The sequence below is a fragment of the Falco peregrinus genome, chromosome 4, assembly GCF_023634155.1.
Source record: "Falco peregrinus isolate bFalPer1 chromosome 4, bFalPer1.pri, whole genome shotgun sequence".
NCBI lineage: Eukaryota > Metazoa > Chordata > Aves > Falconiformes > Falconidae > Falco > Falco peregrinus.
The window spans coordinates 121,264,402-121,286,652 of NC_073724.1; the positions used below are offsets into that span (position 1 = coordinate 121,264,402).

General features: G+C 56.9%; 1 protein-coding gene across 2 annotated transcripts in view; it reads left to right on the forward strand.

Annotated features, from left to right (window-relative positions):
• Positions 1–22,251, forward strand: part of ARHGEF17 (Rho guanine nucleotide exchange factor 17) — a 35,228-nt gene that overhangs the window by 4,522 nt on the left and 8,455 nt on the right. For both annotated transcript variants that reach the window (XM_055802818.1, XM_055802820.1), the window contains exons 2-4: positions 19,017–19,094; positions 21,510–21,692; positions 22,085–22,201. In XM_055802818.1, the coding sequence (XP_055658793.1) occupies positions 19,017–19,094; positions 21,510–21,692; positions 22,085–22,201 (378 nt within the window). The remainder of the gene's footprint in view (positions 1–19,016; positions 19,095–21,509; positions 21,693–22,084; positions 22,202–22,251) is intronic.

Genomic DNA, 22,251 nt, shown 5'->3' on the forward strand with positions numbered 1-22,251 from the left:
AACTTCCCGGGGTCACAGCTGATGGCACCTTGGGGACATGGGGACACTGCTGAGGGGAGGCAGTGCACCTGGCAGCATTTCTTTATAAAGAAATATCTCTTACTAAATTATTAATATATTATGTTTATATAATACATGGTTCATAATTTATAAAGAGATATTTCTCATTCAGGCAGCTCCCTGCAGTGCCCCAGGGACAGTGCCCACCCCGTGGTGGCCCTGGTATCAGGGATGCTCTGCTGACCCCGCACCCCAATAGACCCCCAACCCTGGTCACTTTGGGATCATTTCAGGTGGATTTTTACCAACTCCAGCACTGGGCTCTGGCAGTGCCGAAAGCCCAGTTTGGCCAAACATCCCCTTGGGGACGTGGGCTACCCTGCAGGGCTGGGCCCTGGAGATGCTGCTTCTCACCTTGCTTGAACCCGCCGGCCTCGGCAAAGAGGGTGCGAATTTTCCCTTTTAAGGGCAACACCACAGCTGTATCTTCAAATCTCTCTCCTGCTTTTGAATTTCTTTGTGCTGCAGCCATAACATAACTGAAACCAGGATTTTTATTTCTCTTTTTGATTTATTATATAGTGGAGCTGGGATGTTTTATTTCAGATGGCACCAGCCTTGGCGGGGGTGGGGGTGGGGGTGGAGGGGGACTGAGCCCTGCAAGGGAGTTGCTTTAATTATAAGCAAGAGCATCGAGGACCGGATATAACTTGGCAACGGGACGGCTGGCAGGGAGCAGAGATTTACGTGCTCCCTGACCGATGGTGAAGAAATGAACGTTGTTTTTTTTTTTCCCCCTCCTCCCCAACTCAGTGGAGAAGGCTGGCATTGCAAGGTCGGTTGTCTGCTTGGGAAAACGGTCATTGCTGCTCGGGGATTTGGGGCTGTCGGAGCATCCGTCCTGCATCATGGTGATGGTCCATCTGTCCTGGTGTCCATCTCCAGCAGATGATGCTGGGAAGGGATTAAATGAGGTCTGGCAAGTGTGTGGTGATGCTCCTCCAAAATATTCTCTCCCAAGATATATTTTACTACCCCAAGATACTCTCTTGGGGTTGGGCATCCCTGCAGCATCATTCCCCCAAGATATTTTCCTGCGATCTAGTATCCATGCAGCATTTTCCCCCCCAAGATATTCTCCTGGGGACCGGCATCCCTGCAGCATCATCCTCCCAGGATATTTTCCCAGCCCCCATGGTCTGGTGGTGGCTTTGGCAGAGGTGAGCACTGCTGTGCCGGCTGTTTGCTGGGTTCAGCCACCCGGCGCGTCCTGGCTGGAAGAGGTAACATGCTGTTCTCCCTTGGTGGCAGGACTGTTTGTTCTGGGTGCTTTCCAGCAATCCTCCGTGGGGCTGGAGCCGGCCAAGCTGTCCTAGGTGCAGAAGAACTCCTTCACCTTGTGTCTGATGCTGGGCATGAGGCTTTTAATTCCCCAAGAGCTGTTAGCAGCATGTCCCACTTCGGCACACAGCACGGTTGCTGCAGGAAGAACGGATGCTTTCAAGAAAGCAGGAAAAAAACCCCAAAACCTCAAGGCAGCAAAGTTTTTCTGCCTTTAGCATCCCATAAGCTGCCAGGATGGGCAGCACATGTGTGCACACCCATGCACAGAGATGTGCAGCAGCCTGGCACTGAGCAAGGGTGCATTTAGGGTGCGTTTGGGGTCCATTTGGGGTCCATTTACTGCTTGGTGAAGGTATGAGTGGGATGTCAGGCTGGCAACCCCTTGGATCTTTCTTTCCCCCATGGCTGAATCCGGCACGGGATGGAAAATTAGGTATGTTCACTGCCATGCTCTGTTTGTTGACTTAGCAGCAGTCGGATTAAACAGGAAAATATTGATTTAAATATAGCACCTCGCGGGAGCGGAGGAGTCGTGGGAACATGGCCCCCGCCACCCCGGCCGCTGCCTTCCCCACCTGCTGCTCTCTGAGCAGGGCAGCCGCACCCCAAAAAGGTCATCAGGGATGGAGGGGGATCCCCAGAGGGAAACGCTGGGGTCACATTCCCAGGGACGTTTGCGTAAAACTCCCCCATCCCTCCTGAGCATCCGCCTTCCAAGCTCACCCTGCTGTGGCTCATCCTCCAGAAGCTCGTCCTTGCTTTGGGGACAACTCGAGGACCAGGTCTGTGCACCGGCCGTATATTCCTTGGACAAAGTTTGGCATCTTTGGACCTGTTTATCCCTCTGTTCCCTCTCCGTAAATCTCCATAGAAACCAGGTTTTGGGCCACAGCTGGGAGTTTTCTCATTTTTCGGCGTTACTGGAAATCTATAATTAAAGCTGTTGCGGGGGGAAGATGGGGATGGGTAAATCTTGGCTTTCCCCTCCCAGTGCCTGCGTCGATGGTTTGCTGGGTTTTTGTGTCCAGGGCTCTGCTGTGCTCAGCGAAATGCTGGGGTAGGAGGAAAGTGAGGCTCACCGGTAGCCTCAACTGCCCTTCGGAGGGAGGTTGAAGGTGGGATGGAGCAAGGAGAAGTTGGCCGGTATCGAGGGGACCCACGGGTGAGGCTACCTATTGGCATCACAGAGCGATGCTGGGACCACCAGCATGGAGCAAAGCAACATGGCCAGGGAGGTGAACCAGCCCAGATCCCTTTATCTCTACCTATTTTTGCCCAGTCCCTTCCCTGGTGCCAAAATCCTCTTAACTCTGCCCATTTTGGCCCCTTCCCTGGTTCGAAAATCCCCTTGACCCTGCCCGTTTTGCCCCCTTACCTTCCCCACTGCCAGGGTTTTGAATGCCCTTGGGTGATGCAGAGGGCATGTCTGGTGTCACCCAAAGCCACCCCCCTGGCTCCTTGTCCCTTGTCCGCCTTTAGCACTGAGCCTTATCCGCAGTGCCTACCCCCACTTTGATTAAAAGACTCTAATTATTAATCAGGCAGTAAACTCCAGCAGAGGGGATGGTTTAGCCAGGATACAGATCCTTTGAGCCCAAACACCTCAGGGTAGCACCCCATGGGTGGGGGGTGCCCTGTGGTGGTGGCTGTGGGGCAGGATCCGGCCCTGGAGTGAGAGGGTTAGTGCTGGGCTGAGCTCGGTGCCGGGGGCTGGCCTTGGCCCACGGCCGCCTGGCCCAAAGGTCAGGCTCTTGGCAGGGCGCCGTGGCTGCAGCAAGGGTGGGAGGCTGGGACAGGCTCGGCGTGATCTGCGCTTCCAGCCTGCCGAGAGACCCATGGTCCTGTGCAGGTGCTGGGGTGCATGTGCAAGGGTGTATGAGGAGGTCCCTGGTCCAGGGGCGCACATGCAGGAGGTCTCGGGTGCATACACAGAGGGGTGCACAGGGAGGTCCCTGGTGCTGCTGTCCATGCACATCCCTGTACAGGCATGTGCCTGGTGCTGGTGTGCCCACACATCCCTGCACAGGGAGGTCTGCGGGGTGCATGGGAAGGTCCTTGGTGCAGGGGTGCCCTTGCAAGGGTACTTAGGAAGGTACCTGGTGCAGGGGTGAACATGCAGGAGGGGTGCAAGAGAGTCCTTGGTGCAGGGGTGCACGTGCAGGAGGACCCTGGTTGCAGGAGTGCACACGCAGAGGTGCACAGGGAGATCCCTGGTGCTGGTGTGCCTGTGCAGAGGTGCACAGGGAGGTCCCTAGGACAGGGGTGCACGGAGAATTCTTCAGTGCTGGGGCGCTGGTGCAAGGGTGTACGTGCAGGGGTCACTGGAAGATCTGTGCTGCTGCTGTTAGTGTGCATCCCTGTACAGGGAAATCCCTGGTACCGGTGTGCGCACGCATCCTGCACAGGGACGTCCCTGCTGCTGGGGTGCACATGCAGGGGTGTGCAGGGAGATCCCTGGTGCGGGGGTGCATGGAGAGGTTGCTGGCACAGGGTGCGTGTGCAAGGGTGCATGGAGGCGGCCCTGGTTGCAGGAATGCTTGGGCAGGGGTACACATACGCAGGGAGGACCCTGGTTGCAGGGGTGCGCTGCAGAGGGACTTGGGGAAATCCGTGGGTGCTGCTGTCACGTGTATCCCGGTCCGGGAAGGTCTGTGGTGCTGGTGTGTGCATGCAGGGGTGCACAGAGAGGTCGCTGGTGCTGGGGTGCATGTGCAGGGGTCCAGAGGGAGATCTCTGATGCTGGCACGCACGTGCAGAGTTACCCGCGGAGATTCCAGTGCCAGCGTGCATGTGCAATGGTACATAAAGAGATTCCTGGCGCTGGTCTGCACGCACAGGGGGTGCATGGGGAGATCCCTGGTGCCAGGGGTGCACAGGGAGGTCTCTGGTGCTGGTACGAGGCTGCATAAGGGCACAAGGATGCGTGAAGAGATGGGTTGTGCCAGTTGGCATGTGTACGGGTGCACAGGGGGATTCGTGGTGCTGGTCTGCATGTGCACAAGGATGCACAGGGAGATCTTCGGTGCTCTTTGCACTTACAGGGGTGCATGGGGAGATGAGTGGTGACACTGTGCACCTGCACCTCTGCACAGGGAGATCCCAGGTGCTGGGGTGCAGGTGCAGGGGTGCAGGGATAGATTTGGGTGCTCTGTGAGCGGGGGTGCACAGACACGTTGGTGCTCCTGGTGCACACACCCAGCAATGCACAGGGGTGGTGCAGGGCTGCACCATCACCATGTATACATTGCACAGGCCGCTCTGCATTTCTGGGCAGCCTGCCTGCACCCTGCATGCATGCATGCACGGAGCTTCGTGCCGGGGCTTTTCCATGCAAAATTGCACACTTCCAAAGCTTCTGCTCGGGGGAGGTGGCCTCGATCTCCGACCTACTCTTGCAGGAGAAGCAGCAGGTCGACATCTCTGAGATATGCATGTGCATCGTTGGTACCCTCCTGCCAAACTCAGCTGGGATGCAGGCTCAAAGCTTCCTGGGTCTTGTTGCAGCAGCATTAGTCCATCATTGCAAGGGATATGGGATTTAGAACCTTTCCCAGGGATATTTCCGAAGTGGGAGTTTCCCGTGAACGCTGATCCCTATGTGATGGGAAGGACCAGAGGGGTGATGTGCTGAGGTCTCCCCTTGCTGTGACTTCGTTGCTGACCTTTGTCACCTCTGTGGTGCAGGCAGGTCCCAATGGGGCAGTTCTGCAGCTTTGGAGCTGCGGCAGGGACTTCTACATTCAGGATGAGGAGAAGGTGATGTCATCACACGGAGGAAAGATGCAATGGGGCAGCAGTGGGGCTTGGTCTGTACAGTTTCTTCTCCTTCTCCCAGGGCTTTCCCTGGAAAGTGGGGAAAGAGACTCCCTTCCTTCCTTCCCTCCTTCTGTCCTTCCTTCCATCTCTAGCAACCCATCTCCATCCATCTAGCTCCATTAATTTATCCATCTCCATCCACCCATCTCCACCTATACATACATTTCTACCTACCCATCTCCATCTACCCATCCATCCCCATCTACCCATCTCCATCCATCCATCTGTACGTCTCCACCCATCTCCATCCATTTCCACCCATCTCCATGCATCTCCATGCACCCATTCAGCCCTTCTGTCCACCCATCCCCCTCCACCTATCTCCACCACCCCGTCCAAGACAAAAAGGCCCCACTAGCTATACACACATGATTTTCAAAGTGAGCATGCTCCATCTTCCAGGACATCTCCTCCTGAAAGCATCAAACCCAGTGGGTCCAGACAGGACCCACTAAAGCAGAAGTGTTGTGATTTCCACCATGGTGTTTCCAGGCCAGGATGTGTCCAGAGAAGAAAAGTCAGCCACTTCCACCCCCTCTCCCTCAACGTAGCTCTTTTTAAAGCTCTGATGGTTGGTCCCAGTGGGGCTGTTTCTCTGGGCTCCCTCCGTTTCCATGGAGAGGATGGGTGAGGAATTTCAAAGGGAATGGCTCCAGTAAATGAACTCTTCTCTAAAAATAGCGTGTTTGCTTTTGGGTCTTTGGGAACTGCGGCCCGGCCAATGGGAGGGAGAACAAAAATCAGCATCTGGGTAAAAATATTCCAGTAACTCACTCTTCATGCAAACTCCCATCAGAGCTGCTTAGCTTCTGGGGGACGGGGGGCTGGTCCCCGTCTGCCCAGTTCCTGCCTGCACTGGTACCAGTTACTCCATGACCACTGTTCCTGGTTACAGATGGAGGTTGCCCCCAGGCTGCATGTCCCCCTGTGCTTTATGTAGGTGATTTTAAGTTGAATCTCTTTAATTTGAGGGGTAGAAGGGTTGATGACTGGAACATGTTGGGTTTGTGGGACCCCCCATGTCCTGTGATGTCCCAGAGCCGCTCGGCATGTCCAGGGGAACCAGGGCATGGACACCACCACCTTCCACCCCACTGGTGACATCCAAAACACCACTAGGATGTCTCTGCATGGATGTGCTGGGAAAAGGACATTTGTGGTAGTGTCCACGACCAGCTTTCCTCTGGAAAAACCACCACCCCAACGTGTGGATGGCCACCACCAGGTCCCCTCTGGAGAAGCCACCATCCCAATGCGGGGGCAGCCACCACCAGGTCCCCCCTGGAGGAGTCACCATCCTGATGGGTGGACGACCGTCACCAGGTCCCCTCTGGAGAAACCACCATCCTGATGTGGGGACACCAACATCCCCGCATGGTTCCTGGGGCTGGAGAACATTTCCTTAGCGGTGCCGTGGAGTTGCTATTTGTGACTGCCTGTTCCTGAGCCCTCTGGTACTCTCCAAAAAAAACAAGAAGGGAGTTGTTTGCATGGGAAGATTGGCATCTCCAAGCCCGGGATATGGTTTCCTGCTTTTTTTAGCTGGAGTAGCAGCAGACTCATCGGCCTGCCCTGATTTGGCATCCTTCTTCGTGCTTCTTTTTTTTTCGGAAGGGTTTCATCCTGACCCCTCAGCAGAAACACCATCGCAAGCGGTAGGGGATCGGTTTTGGTCCTTTTGGGTTTTTTTTGGTTGCCCAAAAGCCTGGTGAGATGGGATGTAGATGGCTCACAGCCTCAGTAAGCGGAGAGGGGACTCATCCCTTGGTCGTCCGAACCCGGCACAGGTCAGTAGATGCTGAAACGCCCTTTTTTCAGACAACCCCCCAGCCCTGGGATGCTGCCATGACAATGACATGACAGAGGAGGCATCACCTCTCCCCTCGCTGTGATGTGACATGGGATGTGGGTGTTTCTGGTGAGGTCCATGGTGTGTGTGTGTTCCCCAGCTCCCTGCTACCCCAGCTGCAGCTGTGCTGGGTGAGGGGACCAGCTGAGCATGGGGTGCTGCGGGGCTGATTGTCCGTGGGGCGTGGTGATGCTGCGGATGGAGGCTGGCATGGGCACAAAGGGGGTTGTCTCTTGGGGATTGCACCCAGGTTGCTGCCAAGGACATGGATCCAGGCAGGGGGGCATGAGGAGGGCCAGGGCAGGGGCACGGCATGGGCTGTTCGGGGCTCCCGGCTCCTGTATGTCCATCAGCTCCTGAGTGCCCATGGATTCCTGGGTACCTGTTGCCTCCTGGGTGCCCATCAGCTCCTGGGCATCTGCCAGCTCCTGGATGCTTGTGGATTTGTGAGTGCCCATGGACTCCTGGTACTTCTTGGCTCCTGGGTGCCTATCAGCTCTTGGGTGCTCATGGACCTGTGGGTGCCCATCAGCTCCTGGGTGTCCATCAGCTCCTGGGTGCTTGTGAATTCATGGGTGCCCATGGACTCCTGGTACCCATTGGATCCTAAGCATCCATCCAGCACCTCCTGAGTGTCTGTCAACTCCTGGATGCTTGTGCATTTCTGAGTGCCCATGGACTCCTGGTACCACTTGGATCCTGGTTGTTCATCAGCACCTGGGTCCTTAGGGTCTTCTGGGTGCCCATGGACTCCTGGTACCTGTTGGCTCCTGGGTGCCCATCACCTCCTGGGTGCCTGTGGTCTTGTGGTTGCTTATGGACTCATAGGTGTCCATGAACTCCTGGTACCTATTGGATCCTGGGAATCCATCAGCTCTTGCATCCCCATGCACTCTGGGTGCCCATTGGCTTCGGGGTGCCCATGGACTCCTGGGTACCTGTTGGCTCCTGGGTGCCTGTCAGCTCCCAGGTGTCTGTCAGCTCCCAGTTGTGTGTGGATTCATGAGTGTCCATGGACTTCTGGGTACCTGTTGGATGCTGGCCATCCCTCAGTTCTTGGGTGCCATGGACTCTGGATGCCCATAATAAGCTCCTGGGTGTCTGTTGGCTCCTGGGTGTCCATCAGCTCCTTTGTGCTTGTTAATTTACGGTGCCCATGGACTCCTGGTACCTGTTAGATCCTGGGTGCCTGTCAGCTCCTGGGTGCTTGTGGACTCCGGGGTAGCTCCTGGGCATCCATCAGCTTCTGGGCATCCATCAACTCCTGGGCGCCCTTTGGCTCCTGGATAACTCTTGGCTTCTGGTGCCTCCAGAATTCTGGGTCCACATGGAGGCCTGGATGCCCATCAGTTCTTGGGTACCAGTCAGCTCCTGGGTGCCCATTGGCTCCTGGATGACCTTTGGCTTTCAGGTGCCCACTGGTTTCTGGTGCCTATTGGCTCCTGGGTGCCTATCAGCTCCTGATGCCCAAATGGATGCTGAGAACCCATCAGCTCCTTGGTGCCCTTTGGCTCTTGGGTGCCCATCCATTCCTGGTGCCCTGCGGTTCCTGGGTGCCCATCAGCTTCTGATGCCCATCGGCTCCTGGTCCCCATCAACTCCTGGGTGCCCATCACCCCATGGGTGCCAGGCCGGCACCCTCCTGGGTACCCCAAGTTTTCTTGCACCCCATTCACCTGTATCCACATCCCATGCCACCAGCCACCCAGAGCACCTCCTACCCACTTGTGCCGTGCTGCGACTCGTGGTGATGCCAACAGGTGCCAGCATCAGGCACCCTTCTCCCCAGCTTCCCTCTCCCCCCAGAATCCCAGTAACTATTTCTTTTGAGGTGCTGTGGGACGCAGGCTACGGCTTGTGCCAGCAGCAGAGGACGCTGGGGAGGGGAGATCGAGGGATGCTGGTGAGTTGGGGGGCAGCGTTACCCTCGCCCAGCAGGCGCGGGACCAAGCGCGCCAGGAGGCAGTGGAGGAGGGAGGGAGAGAAGAGCGCGGCTGACCTCAGCATCTGGAAAGCTGCACTCTTGGGCCGCGGCCTGCGTGCCGAAAACCAGAGGCAAAAAAAACCTTCCATATTTGGTGAAAGCTGCTCTAGGGCTCGGCAAAGGCTGGCTGCAAACGGGGGCCAGCAAGCCCCCCGCTGTGCCCCGGACCACTGCAACACGAGTTCTGCAAGGGCTCTGCAAATGCACCAGAGGATGGATGGTGGTGGGGCGGGGAGATAAATCAGGGCGGGCATTGCAGGTAGGGTGGGAGGGGGGCATGGGGGGTGGGGGGGGCCCATGGGGTGCTGCTAGCAGTGGAGGGAGGGTGCCCTGCGATGTGCCAGCATGACTCTGAGCCTCATATCTGGGGGGGGGGGGGGGAGGGGGGGGCACTACCCCTTGCGCCCCCAGCACTAGTGATGCAAACCCTGATTTCAAGTGAAAATCCCATGGGAAAAGCCCCACAACGTGTTTAGAGGATGAATTTTTGTTGCTTCTGGAAATGAGCCTCCCGCCATCTCCCCACTCCCCATCCCACCGGCACCACTCGGCACTGCCGTTGCTGCTCCCCGGGACGGCACTGGGATGCCCAGCATCTTTCTGCCCTGCCCTGAAAAAATTGCTCCGACTCCTGTATTTTTTATTCCTGTTTTTTTCTCACACTTAAAAAGCAGAATTACAGCCAGGCTGTGTCCTCCTGGGATGAATCACCACAACCGAGAAGTCAAAGAAAACAACCAAATTCTCGGTGCATCTGTTTGGGGCTGAAGCTCTCCTCCTCCTCCTGCTCCTCCTCCTCCTCTTCCTCCTCCTCCTCCTCCTCCTCTTCCTCCCCATCCCGGAGGCGGTTGTGCCACTGGGTTTCTCCATGGGAGCATCCCTGAACAAATCAAGGCTTCTCTGTGAGCTGGGAGCCTGGGAAAAACCACGACCAAGGGAAAAGCAAATATCTCCAGCCCCAGGACTGCGAATAAACACGGGAGTATTATTAGTAACCGAAGCAGAGCTGAATCAGAGCTGCTGATTTATGCTCCTATTTCCTTTCAAGAAGTTACGCTTTGGAAAGCGGCTCGGACTTTTCTTACCCGTGGGAGAACAGCGAGCGGCTGGGCGGGGAGGGGATGCAGCCCCGGATGTGATGCTTTACAGCATCAGCCTGGCTCGGGCATGGCCCCTCTTCTGTGGCACAGGTCCTTGTGTTCCCCTGGGATGTGGAAGATGATTTCCCCAGGATATGGGGCCTGTTGGTCCCAGGGGTGGAGGGCGCTGGCACCTAGGGATCGGGTGACATGCCCTGGGAAGGAGGTGACTGGTGCTCGGGGATGGTGCTGGTTGGTACCCAGGGATGGGTAACGGGTAACCAGGGATGGAGATAACTGGCATCCAGGGATGGAGACAACTGTTACCCAGGGATGGTGGTGGCTGGTATCAGTGATGGAGATGACTGGTACTCAGGGGTGGGTTGACTGGTACCCAGCATGGAGGTGGTTGTTAGCAGGGGTGGAGATGACTGGTATGCAGACATGGTGGTGAGTAGTACCTAGGGACAGATGCAGCTGGTACCCAGGAATGGAGCTGACTGGTGCCCAGGGATAGAGGTGGATGGTACCAGTGATGGAGGTGATTTGATACCCAGGGATGGGGGTGACATGTCCTGTGTCACGTCAGAGAAAGGAGGTGGCTGGTTCCCAGGGACTGGGGGAGCTGGTTCCCAGGGACTGAGGGGAGTGGTACCATGGATGGGGAGACTGGGACCCAGGGATGGCAGTGGCTGGTGCACAGGAATAGGGTGAATGGTGCCCAGCGATAGAGGTGGCTGATACTGTGGATGGACAGACTGGTATCCAGGGACAGAGCGGCATGCTCAGGGATGTGGTGACTGGTGCTCAGGGATGGGGAGAACTTGCAGCAGGGGTGGGGTGGCTTGTACTGGGGATGGGGGTTACTGGTGCGCAGGGATTGAGGTGATTGGTATCCAAGGATGCCAGGGACTGGTACTCAGGGATGGCAGTGGCTGGTACCCAGCAAAGCAAGGTCTTCCCCTGTGTGGTGGCTGTCATCCCTCCACCCCTGTGGCACAGAGCTTTGTGGGACATACAGCTGAGCATCACTTATCCCGAGGCTAAGGCTGGATGGGTTTGCCTTGAAAGCCCTACAAAACCCAATCAAACATCTGGCTGGAAAGCATCCTGAGAAGAGATAATGTGATTTTTTTTCCAAGTGATTTTCCTGTCAGAAACCAAGTGATTGAGGAAATACAGGATTGGGTGTAATAGTGTCATCCTATTTTGGATGATGGTGCCAGCCAGGTTTTTTTCCAGCTGTGCGAGCAAGTTTTATGTGTTGGGATGATGCCTTTTGCTGCAGAGGTGTTTGCTCATCGCGTTAGGATGGATGGAAGTGGATCTGGTTTTGTTTTTGAGCCTTTTTTTCCCAGGGCTTTGGTAGAAATAAAGCCAAGGGTGCGTTAAAATTGTTAAGCTTGGGTATTGGCCATGCACTGCAGGCTCCCTGGGGCAGGGGACTCTCCCCATGGGCCAGTGGCTCCCGCTGGGATATCCCAGCTCCCTCCAGTGGGATCTGCCCCAGAAGCATCGAGGGAAAGAAAAGGTGCAGAAGTCCCAGTTCCCCCCAGTTTTTTTCCAAACTGGGAATGGGGGGTCTCAAGGAGGTGACAAGATTCAGGCTGCTCCTAGCACAACCATGCTACAAGACCCTAGAAAATCCCTCCCTCCAACTCCCAGCAATGCGGAGCATCAGGAGCCAGCATCAATGGGTACAAGCTGTAATGGGGGGGGGGGGGGGGGGAACAACAACCCTCTATTTATTTATTTTTTAAAATTTTGCATGTTTTGGAGGGGTAGGAAAAATTTTGCTTGAAGCAGGGCTAGCCCCTCCTTCAGCAGCTGCAGGAAGGGTGAACTGAGAAAGCCCCAAGAGGCAAATCCTACTCCCAGAATGGTCCAAAACACTGCATATTTTTCCAAAAACTGGATTTTTTTTGCCCCAAAGCAAGGTCTCAGGGTCAAAATCCCTGCTACAGCTCACCCAGGGTATGGCTGAGCCCTGGCACAACTTGTTACATCACTGACCTTGGAGAAATGATGCTTGTTGCGGGTCTGGGAAGGGAATTTCAGGGTGAAACAGCATCTCCAGGGATACAGACATCCCCCCTCCCATGGGATGTAATTTTAGCATCCCAGCCAGGTGGTGACAGCCTGTGTGACACCCTCCCGCACGTTCCCAGCTTCAGTGACCCAGTTCCTGGCAGCAGGAGGGTTTGGAGGGGAGTCCTTGAGTGGCTGCAAGCAGCATCGTTACATGCACCGATGTGTGCACGGTCTCAGCCTGGGCTAAGGGCCAGAGGTTGCCATGGTGGCTGGGATTCCTCATGGATGTACAGCCCTGCTCTCCCTTTCATCTAAACCCCCACTTTTCTTTAAAAAAGGAAGTTTTTAGGACTTCCCTCCAACAACGCCTCTTTGTCTGCAGGGGGTGGAGGCAGGACACAATTTGCCGGGTCCTTTTTTTTAATATCTCAAGATGTTTTAAAATCCCTGGGGATGCTCAAGCTCTTCCTGCATTGCTATGCCCAGACGGGGAAAAGCAAAATGATAGATTTGCACCCAGAGGCTTATTAAAAAATAAAACAGAGCAAGCTAGAGCTCCCATTCATCTTCAGGAGTCCAAGTGGGGTTGTATTTCCAGTGCTGGAGGGAAAAACTGGGGGAAAACCCCTCTGTGAGCCCTCCATCCTGGGTTTGGGGTGTTGCTGAATCACCCCCTGAATCCCCAGTGCTGGATCTGCTCCAGCTTTGGCTTTTCAGGAGCATCCTCACGATGCTGGCACAAGCCTTTGGGATGGGGGATGAGCCCCTTGGCTCCATCCGAAGGGATCAGGATGGTTTTCCTAGGAGGGTTAGGGCTTTTTTTGGGGAGGAAACACACAGGTTAAAAAAAAAAAAAAAAAAAGAAAAAGGCTGATCCAAAAGGAAATCTAAAGGTGTTTACAAAGAGCCGCACTGCTAAAAATAACTGGCTCATATTTTAGATGGCCCTAAAAATAGGCAGCGCTGTTGGAGTGGCCAAACACTCCCAGGAATTTCCTGTGGGCTGCGGGCCGCGTGCAGGGGGGTCCAGGCTCAGCGGCCAGCAGGGATGGCCGGCATCGCTCCGGCTTTTCCTTTCCTGGGTGCTGGCAAGATGACCTCCATTGGGCCCCTGGATGCACAGCAGGATCCGGCCTGGCTCCTTCCCTGGTCACAGGCTTAACCCTTCTCCATCCATCATTGCTCCCTGATAACACCTGAAGAGGTTGGGTGGGTTTGAGAGAAGTTTTTAAACTCATCAGCAGAAAGCTCAACCTTAACAGTAGACACCAGAGAATCTACTTGCAAAGCTGCTGGGGGGGAAATGCTGTGTTAAGCGAAGGGATTGATTCAAGGGTGGTGTCTGGGGAGTGGGACGGACCCTCTGCAGATGGAGGGATCCCCCTGCTCGCCCCAGGGACCGGTGATCCCGTGGGAGGGCTGGAGGGCGTTGCTGCAGGCGGTGCAGCCGGGTCGCCACTGCAGCGTCACAGCGTTGCAGCGTCACTGCGTCACAGGCCAGCTGGGCCTGGGGTTGCAGTTTATGTGAGGCAGGGTTTGCAAGAGGAATGGGTTTGTGTTTGCAACCCAGGTGGATCGGAGATCACAATGCAGGCAGACCCAGGTTTGCAGCCCTGGTGGGTCCAGGATTGCAACAGGAGCGGCTTTGGGATTGCAGCCCAGATGGGTTGGGGATTGCAACCCAAATGAGCCCGGGACTGCAACACAGATGGACCCAGGATTGCAACCCGAGTGGGTCTGGGATGGCAACCCAGGTGGCTCTGGGGTTACAGCCCACATGGGTCCAGAACTGCAACCCAGATGGGTCTGGGATTGCAGTGCAGGTGGCCAGGGGATGCAGCCCTGATGCGTCTGGGATTGCAACGGAAATAGGTTTGGTATTGCAGCTAGATGGGCCTGGGACTGGAACGCAAATGAGCCCGGGACTGCAAACCAAGTGGGACTGGGGTTGCAACCCAAAGCAGCCGAGCGCTGCAACCGAGACGGGCCCAGGACCGCAGCCCAGATGAGCCCATGGCTGCAACCCAAATGGGTCCAGATTTGCAATCCAGATGGGTGTGGGATTGCAACAGAAATGGGTCTGGGATTGCAATGCAGGTAGACCCAGGGTGGCAGCCCACATGGGCCCAGGACTACAACCCAAATGTTGGGGTTGCAACCTAGATGTGCCCAGGACTGCAACAGAAATGAGTCTGGGGATTGCAACACAAATGGGCCTGGGGTTGCAGCCCAAATGCGGGGTTGCAGCCCAGATGGGGGATTGTAGCCCAAATGGGTCTGGGATCAGAAACCAGATGGGCCCCAGATTGCAACCTAAATGGGTCCAAGACTGCAACCCAGCTCGGCCACTGGAACTCAGGATGGCCTGGGACTGGAACCTGATGGGTCCAGGGTTGGAACCCTGACGGGTGAGGGATTTTCCACCCAGATGGGTCTGGGGTTGCAACCCAAATAAAACAGGGTTTACAACAGAAGTGGTCTGGGATTAGATCCCAGAAGAGCCCAGGACTGCAACCTAGATGGGTCCAGGATCGCGATGCAGATGGGCTCAGGATTGCAACTGAGTTCGGGATTGCAGCCCAGACAAGCCCAGGGCTGTAACCCTGCTGGGACAGGGTTTGACACCCAGATGGGTCTGGGATTGCCATGCAGATGGGCCCAAGGTTGCAGCCTATGTGGGTGTGGGATTGCAACCTAAATGGGTCTGGGATTAGATCCCAGAAGAGCTCAGGATTGCAACCCAGATGGGTCCAGGGTTGCAACCCAGACAGGTCCAGAACTGGAACAAAAATGAGCTGGGGACAACCATGGTACTGCAGAAGGAGTTGCAGGAGGTGGTGCCTGGCGAACAGCCTCCTTACCCCTAATGCAATTAGCTGCGCTGGGTGCAGCACAGGCACCCATCATGCCCGTGACGGGTGCTGCAAGTTCCCCCTCCCTGATCCCAGAACCCGTGTGTATTTAAGGCTGCTGCAGCCTCCCCTCTCATTATATGCACTGAGTTGGCCATTCTCTGCCATAGACCCTGATGGGGGAAGGGGGGGAGTGGGCGGGATGGAGGTGCCATGGATGCGCCCCCTCCCCCCCCCCGCCCCGCGGCCCCCTCCTCAGGGTGGGATGCTTATCATCCTCATTATCAAGAGGAAATTTACTGGCTGCAATGGGAGGACACAGCCTTGCTGCACGCCGTTGCTGTGGAAACGGGGTGAGCGGCTAATTAGATTTAATTAACGAAGCAGGAAGGTAGCCTTACAAAGGGATCTGGGCAGGGCGCATCACCGGGCAAGTAAGGATGTGGAAAGTAAGGATGTGGATGCCGAGGGGAGGGTGTGCTGGGGAACAGGCTTACTCCGTGCCTCAGTTTCCCTGTCTGCCAAGTCGAGGAGGGGGACATGGTACCCAGTGACACCTCCCCCCCCCCAGTTGATGGGGATGGAGACCCCAAGGATGCCGAGTACCCCAACCCAGCATCATCTGCATGCGCATGCACCCCCCCCCCCCGAAATCACACTCCTCAAGAAAGCATCACACACACACACACCCCCCCATGCAGCATCCTCCTTGAGCAAAGCCTCTCCAACAGCATCCCCGCAGCAGGATCCGGCCCTGCCTGCCTCCGTGTGCGTGTGTGGGCACAGCTCTGCCTCCGTCTCCGATTGCTCCCGCCTGCCCGTGCCTCGGTAGCACCCGGGGCCGGGGACCCGCGTGCTGCCACGGACGCAGGCGCACGCCTGCTGCACGCAGCCTGCAGCCGTTCTGCGGGAGGGCTCGGATTTTTTTTTTTTTTTATATATATATATATATACACAGAGAGAATTCTATCGATATAAATAGCTCCTCTATTTGATTTTCCTCCTCGCTGCATCCCAGCACAGCGGTTCAGCTAGTTTAAAGGGGGGACCTGGGGGTATATACATATATATACATATATATATATATATATACACACATTTTTTATTCCTTGGGCCGCGTGGGACGGACCGACCCCCGGGACCCGCATGCTGCAGATGGTGAGGACTCTGGCGCAGTTCACCATCGCGCTGGAGGACATGCGAGACATCGGGGACGGCATCGACGCGGCCTTTGCCGCCTCCGGGCTTGGTGGGGCGGCCGAGGAGCTGCCGGAGAAGGGTTGCGGCAGTCGTGGTGGTACCGAGGTGATGCGAAAAAGGATGAAGGGGGGGGGGGGGGCGGGGGGGCTGGGGCGGGGGGGGGGAGGGGGGGCTGGTGGTTTGAGGGGCTTGTATGGGGGGTTGCATGGATGCGTCATGTTTGGATACATGTGCACCCAGCAGAACCCGACACTTGCGGGGTCTGGACCGCGATTGCCGTGGCAACGGTGCCTCCATCCTCATCCTCAGCCCGCCGCCCCCAGGGTTCTTCATATCGCGGGGAGAAGGGGGATACTCCCGCCCGGAGAGGGTGATGGGGGGCTGGAGCTATCACCGCCACCCCCCCCCGCAGTGCTGATTTACACCGCGGAGGCATCAGCTGGTAGGGAAATGCCCCAATTCCCATTGTGTCAGGTACTGATCCTGAAGGTGCTGAGCATCTCGGGGGAAGAAGGATGAGGCCGGGGTGCGGCAGGGGTGTCCCTGGGGAGAGCAGATGGAGACCAAAGCAACATCAGTCCCAAGGGGAAGAGGCTTTTCTAGGATAAGGGATGTGGCGGGGTGCATCCTGCCTGCACCGGGGTACTGCTTAGCCCTGCCAGGATGGTGCATCACCCCCAGCTCCTGCTCATCCCAGAGGGAATGTCCCCCTGCTGGGATAATACTGCTGCCGTAATGGTGGAAAAAATTCCCTTGCCAACAGTTGGGCATCATCCTGCATCTCTGCACCACTGCAAATCCCCAGTGTGGCATGTGGTGCTGAGCCTGTTCAGCTCTCCAATCTGGCCCTTTGCTTCGATTCTGAGCTGGAATGGCTCTGGAAAATGCCAGGAACATCGTACTGAGCTGGGGAACTACAGGCTGTGGAAGGGTTGGGGAAACTGAGGCACGGCAGGGCAGGTGACAGGCGCTCTGTACCCCTAAAGCCCGTCCTCCAGTGGGTGCCCTTCAGCCTGTAATTACAACAAATTAATCGGGCAGTTGAGAGCATTACTAAACCTTCAGGCTGCAGCGAAGTGGGGAGGTTTCAGCCGGTGTCCCTGAGGACCCAGCATTGCCGTGGTTTGGGAGGACAGATCTCCTGGGTGGATGTGGACCCGTCACCGTAATATTTGGCTCCAGACAGCAGCTTCCTCCTTGCTTGGCTGAAAAGTCCAATATCAGCTTGGTGGGTGAGTGGGGAAACTGAGGCACAGCTCTGTTCTTGAGCACCGAGCAGGATCTGGACAGGATCCCTCCCCACTGCTCCCTGGGGACCGTTGGGGAGATGGTGGCCACCATCCGTGGTGAGGGTGGTTGAGCTGAAGCTTCCTCATGTGGTTGCCGAGCAGCTTCTCAGCACAGTGTTCCCACTGGGAGCAGTGGAGGGGACACACCTCCACATGGCTGGGGGATGTGGGCTCATCCCACAGTGAGATGGGGGACATGGGGGTTCGGTGGCTCCAGCAGCCCCTGTAACAGCAGCGGCTCAGGGGAACCTGGTCCCAACATGCTGTGGTGGCCAGGGGGGCCATCTCTGCACGCAGGGCAGCTGGGGTGTCTGAGCACCGAGGACCTTTGCCGGGCCCTTGTCCTCAGGGCCTTTGTGGTGTCCCCACATCTGCCATAGCATTTTGGGTGTCGCAGCACCCACGGGCTTTGAGGTATCACCACAAACGGGACCCTTTAAGTGTCTCTGCGCCCAGGTCCATTGGAGCATCTCTGTACCCATGGCCTTTGGGGTATCCAAGCACCCACGGCCTCTGGGGTGTCCCTGCACCAAGGGCCTTTGGATGGTCTCCATGGACAGGACCACTGCCGTCTCCATACCCAGTACCTCAGAGCATCTCCTTTCCTGGGGCCAGCAGAGGGTCACTACACCCAAAACTTTTGGGGTGTCTCACATCCAGGGTTTCTGGAGAGTCTACACATGCAAAACTTCTGGGGCATCTCAGCACCCAGGGCCTTGGAACATTTCTACACCCAAACCTTTTGGGGTATCTCACACCCAGGGTCTCTGGAGCATCTTTTTACCCAAAACTTTTGGGGTGTCTCACACCCAGAGTCTCTGTAGTGTATCCACATGCAAAAGTTCTGGGGTATCTCTGCACCTCTGGAGTATCTCTGCACCCAAAACATTTGGGTATCAGAGTACCCAACACCTTTGTAGTACTTCTGCACCCGAAACTTTTGGGGTGTCATTGCACCAGGACCTTTGGAGCATCTCTGCAACCAAAACTTTTGGGGTGTCTCACGCTCTGAGCTCTGGAGCATCTTGCCCCCAGGCTGAGCTGCAGGGGTGTCCCCCTGGGTGCTGTGTGCGATGGGGGTCTCCAAGCCCCACAACCAAGAAGACCCCAACCCATCTGCTTCCCAAGGCTGGTGGACCATCCCACCCCGCCACCTCCCCGAGCCCACCACCATCCCATTAATCCCCCTCCTGCGGGGCCACAGCCCAGCGCCAGGGTGCCTGGGGTGCCGGGCGGGAGGCAAATTCCTACGGGACCGCCCCGAGCGGAGCCGCCGGAGAGACGGAGGGTGCCGGGACCGACCCATGTAGGGCTGTGAGATCCAGGGCGGGCTCCTGACGCGGCCGCGGAGGAAACCAGGCGTCTCTGTGCGCTCGGTGTCATGTACTTCCTAATCCTCCCGGATTCCTCCATCGGGGTGGAGAGGGAGCGGAGGGGAGCTGGACGCCAGCCGGGCTCCTCTGGCGTTCAGCCTCCCCGCCGAGCCCCCACGCCGGCACCGACACCCGCCACATAGCTCCCCACCGTCGTGTCACCCCAAAACTCATCTTGTCTTTCTTCCCACCCGGGCAGGACATGAGGAAACACGTCATCATGACACTGCTGGACACGGAGCAGTCCTACGTGGAGTCCTTGCGCACCTTGATGCAGGTAACGTGGCACAGCCAGGGACGTGACACCCCAAACCACGTCACGGCGTAACTGTCCCTTGCTTAAACCACCCCCAGGACCCCGAGTCGGACCCCCAGCTGCGGGTGCTCTACCAGCACTGGTGCGGTGTGGGGGTGGATTGGGGACGCATGGCAGTGGGGATGTTGGGGACAGTGGGACCGGGAGTAGGAGCAGCGTGGCAGGTCAAGAACAGGGTGTGGGGGTCATCTCTGTCCCCCAAATCAAGCCTGTGATGTTCCTGGTGGGTTGTCACCTGGCGGGTGTCGTGTCCCTAAGCCCCTTCCCGCACTCGCCTACCAAAAGCTCTGCCTCATGTGTGCCCCATCTCCTGGGCCATTGCTGATGGCTATCTGGTGGGGGGGGGACCCCTTACACCCCCCGTTCCTCTGTCCCCCCCATTTTCTGCACAGCGTCATCACCTGCAGCCATGGGCCAAAGGTTTTTCTTGGTTCTTTTTTTACTGAGCTGGTTCCAACGCCCCTGGAACAGCCTGGCCTGAGGGTCCACCCCACATTTCAGATGTTAATGAAGCTGTTTCAGAAGGTTAATGGTGGTAAACGCCCTGGAGACTAGGTCACTGCTGGCGTAGGTGTGGGTTGTCCAACCACATCGCTGCAGGTGGAAACACCAAAAAAATCAAGAGCTCTGCTCTGCTGGGTAGAAAGCAGTGCCTGTAGGACATCTGCTGGGCACGTCCACAAGGGCATGGGGCACCCGTCATCCCAACACCCAGCCAGGCTTTTCCCCTAGGTCCCCCGTGAGTATGCCCCCATGGTGGACCCAGATGTGCTCTGCCAAGTGTTGCTGCAGGAGGGAAGGGCCCTTTGAGGCTGCTGTTGTGCAGATGTTGTCTTGGAGGGACAAGAGGACTGAGGACCCTGGCTCTAGAGCTTATTTTGGGGGAAGGGTGGTGTCCCTGCTGGTCTAGGCATGGACAGAGACTGTCCCATGGTCTGTGTCATCCTCTGAGGTGGGACATGAGGCTGGTTGGAGAGGACAGCTGTGCTGGGACTCACCAGTTTCCCACCGGAGGGACTGGTTGGACCCGTGTGGGAGCCACAGAGTGTTAATGCCTGAGCTCTTACCCACAGGACAAGTCCTGGCACGGTGCAGCCAGGGGAACCCGGCTTTCTGGGGGTTGTCACAAGGGTCCAGATGCCCCCAGCTCCCCATCTCAGCTGAGATAAGGTGTTTGGATCCAGGACATGGCCCAGTGGCATGTAGCATTGGTGGCTACCAGGGACCAAGAGCATCCTGGAGCATCATTTTTCAGCCAAGCCAGATGGTGCATGGGCAAGCTCTGCTCACTCTGCCTGTGTGCTGAGGCGTGGGCTGTCTCCATGCTCTTCTTCCCCATCTGGTCCTCGCTCCCCCAGTTTCATGGTGGGGGGGATGCATGGCACAGCCCAGCTCAGCTCCCGCTGGAAGTGTTTGCCACAGTAGGGCAGGTGAGGTGGGTTAGGAGCCTCAGGAAGGATTTGACCCTTCTGCCTTGGGTCTCCATGAGGTACCCACCATCAGCTTGAGGAAACTCATTCTTGGGGGATGACTCCTCCTTCGCCAGCTTGAATGGAGATGTCCAAAGCCACTTGAGGTGGGTCCTGTCCTCACTACTCAGCTCCATAGTCCTCCCAACATCCTGAAGGATAGCAACACCCCATCCCAGTCAGGCTGTGGCAGCAACAAGGCTTGAGAAGACCTCCCTCATCCTGCATCCCTTGCAAATCCAGCTCTCCATTCCCGGGGGCACTGCTCCTCCCCGCAGCTCTGCCCCACGGCAGGAGGAAAGGGGTTTTGTAGCAGAGCTGCCCACCCAGCCTTGCAGAGGATCTGCTTTTCCTGCTGGCCCTTGAGCATCGCTCGTTGGCTGTTTCCTAAGAGAGTCTGCTGGGTGAAGTGTTCCAGGGCTTGATCCAGTGCATCCACCCTGCTGGCTCCAGCCCCACGTGGTCCCAAACACCCTAAATCCCACTGGGAACACACCAGCTTTTGGATCCCACAGTCATGCTGCCTTGATTTCCCAGCCAGGTCAGGCTGTGTAGCAGATGGAGGCGACCAAGCTCATGACAGAAAAGTTTTGGAGCTTCTCAAGGTTGTGGCTGGGGGACAGAGGACACCGTGCTTTGGCAGTTCCTCGCATGGGCCTGTCCCAGTCCCCACACTGCCGTGGGGATGCAGCAGGTGGGATGGGACCCAGGGGGGAGGCTGGGGTGCAAAACCTGCTGGGACCTGGCACTGTCTGGTCCTTCTGGTGGGTCCCACAAACCAGGGTTCACTGGGGGAACCCCCTGCTGCAGTATGCATCCCGTCCCCATATTTATTTTGATAATTTCATGCTGAGGCGGGGTGGGAAAAGAAATCCATCAGGACCCCGATGCCTTTGCTGCCCTGCAGGGTTACATGAAGCCGCTGAAGCAGCCAGAGAACTCGCTGCTGTGCGACCCATCGCTGGTGGATGAGATCTTCGACCAGATTCCTGAGCTGCTGGAGCACCACGAGCAGTTCCTGGAGCAGATCCACGACTGCGTGCAGAACTGGCACGAGAAGCAGAAAGTGGGCGACCTCCTGGTGCAGTCGGTAGGTCCTCGCAGGGCGGATTTCATGCCGGCGTGCCCGCTCTTGGGCACAGCCCCAGCAGGAGAAGTTTCAGAGCAGGAGGCAGGGAAGTGATTAAAGGACGGGCCAAACACGCCTGGGATGGAGAACAGGAGACGATCTCCAGGCCCGCCGTCTGCTTAGCGTAACGGCGGCATGTTGCAGCGACCGGCTGGGTCTGCAGCTCGGAGTTTCTGCCTCGGGAGCAGAAATGTCAGGGCTGAAAAATCGAGGGGGGCGGGCGGCGGCGGGTGAGCCCTCCCCGCACCAGCCCCGATGCAGGATTAACCCTTGGAGTAGCTTCTTCCAAGCTTGCCCAGGATGGCTGTGCTGGACCTGTTCCCCTTTCCCTCCCCTCTCCTATTCCCTCCCAGTTCTCCAAGGACGTGCTGGTGAACATCTACTCTGCCTACATCGATAACTTCCTCAACGCCAAGGATGCTGTCAGGATTGCCAAGGAAGCCCGGCCAGCATTCATGAAGTTCCTGGAGGTGGGTCCTAGTTCTTCTCCCTATAGATGCTGGCCAAGGTCCAGAGCCAC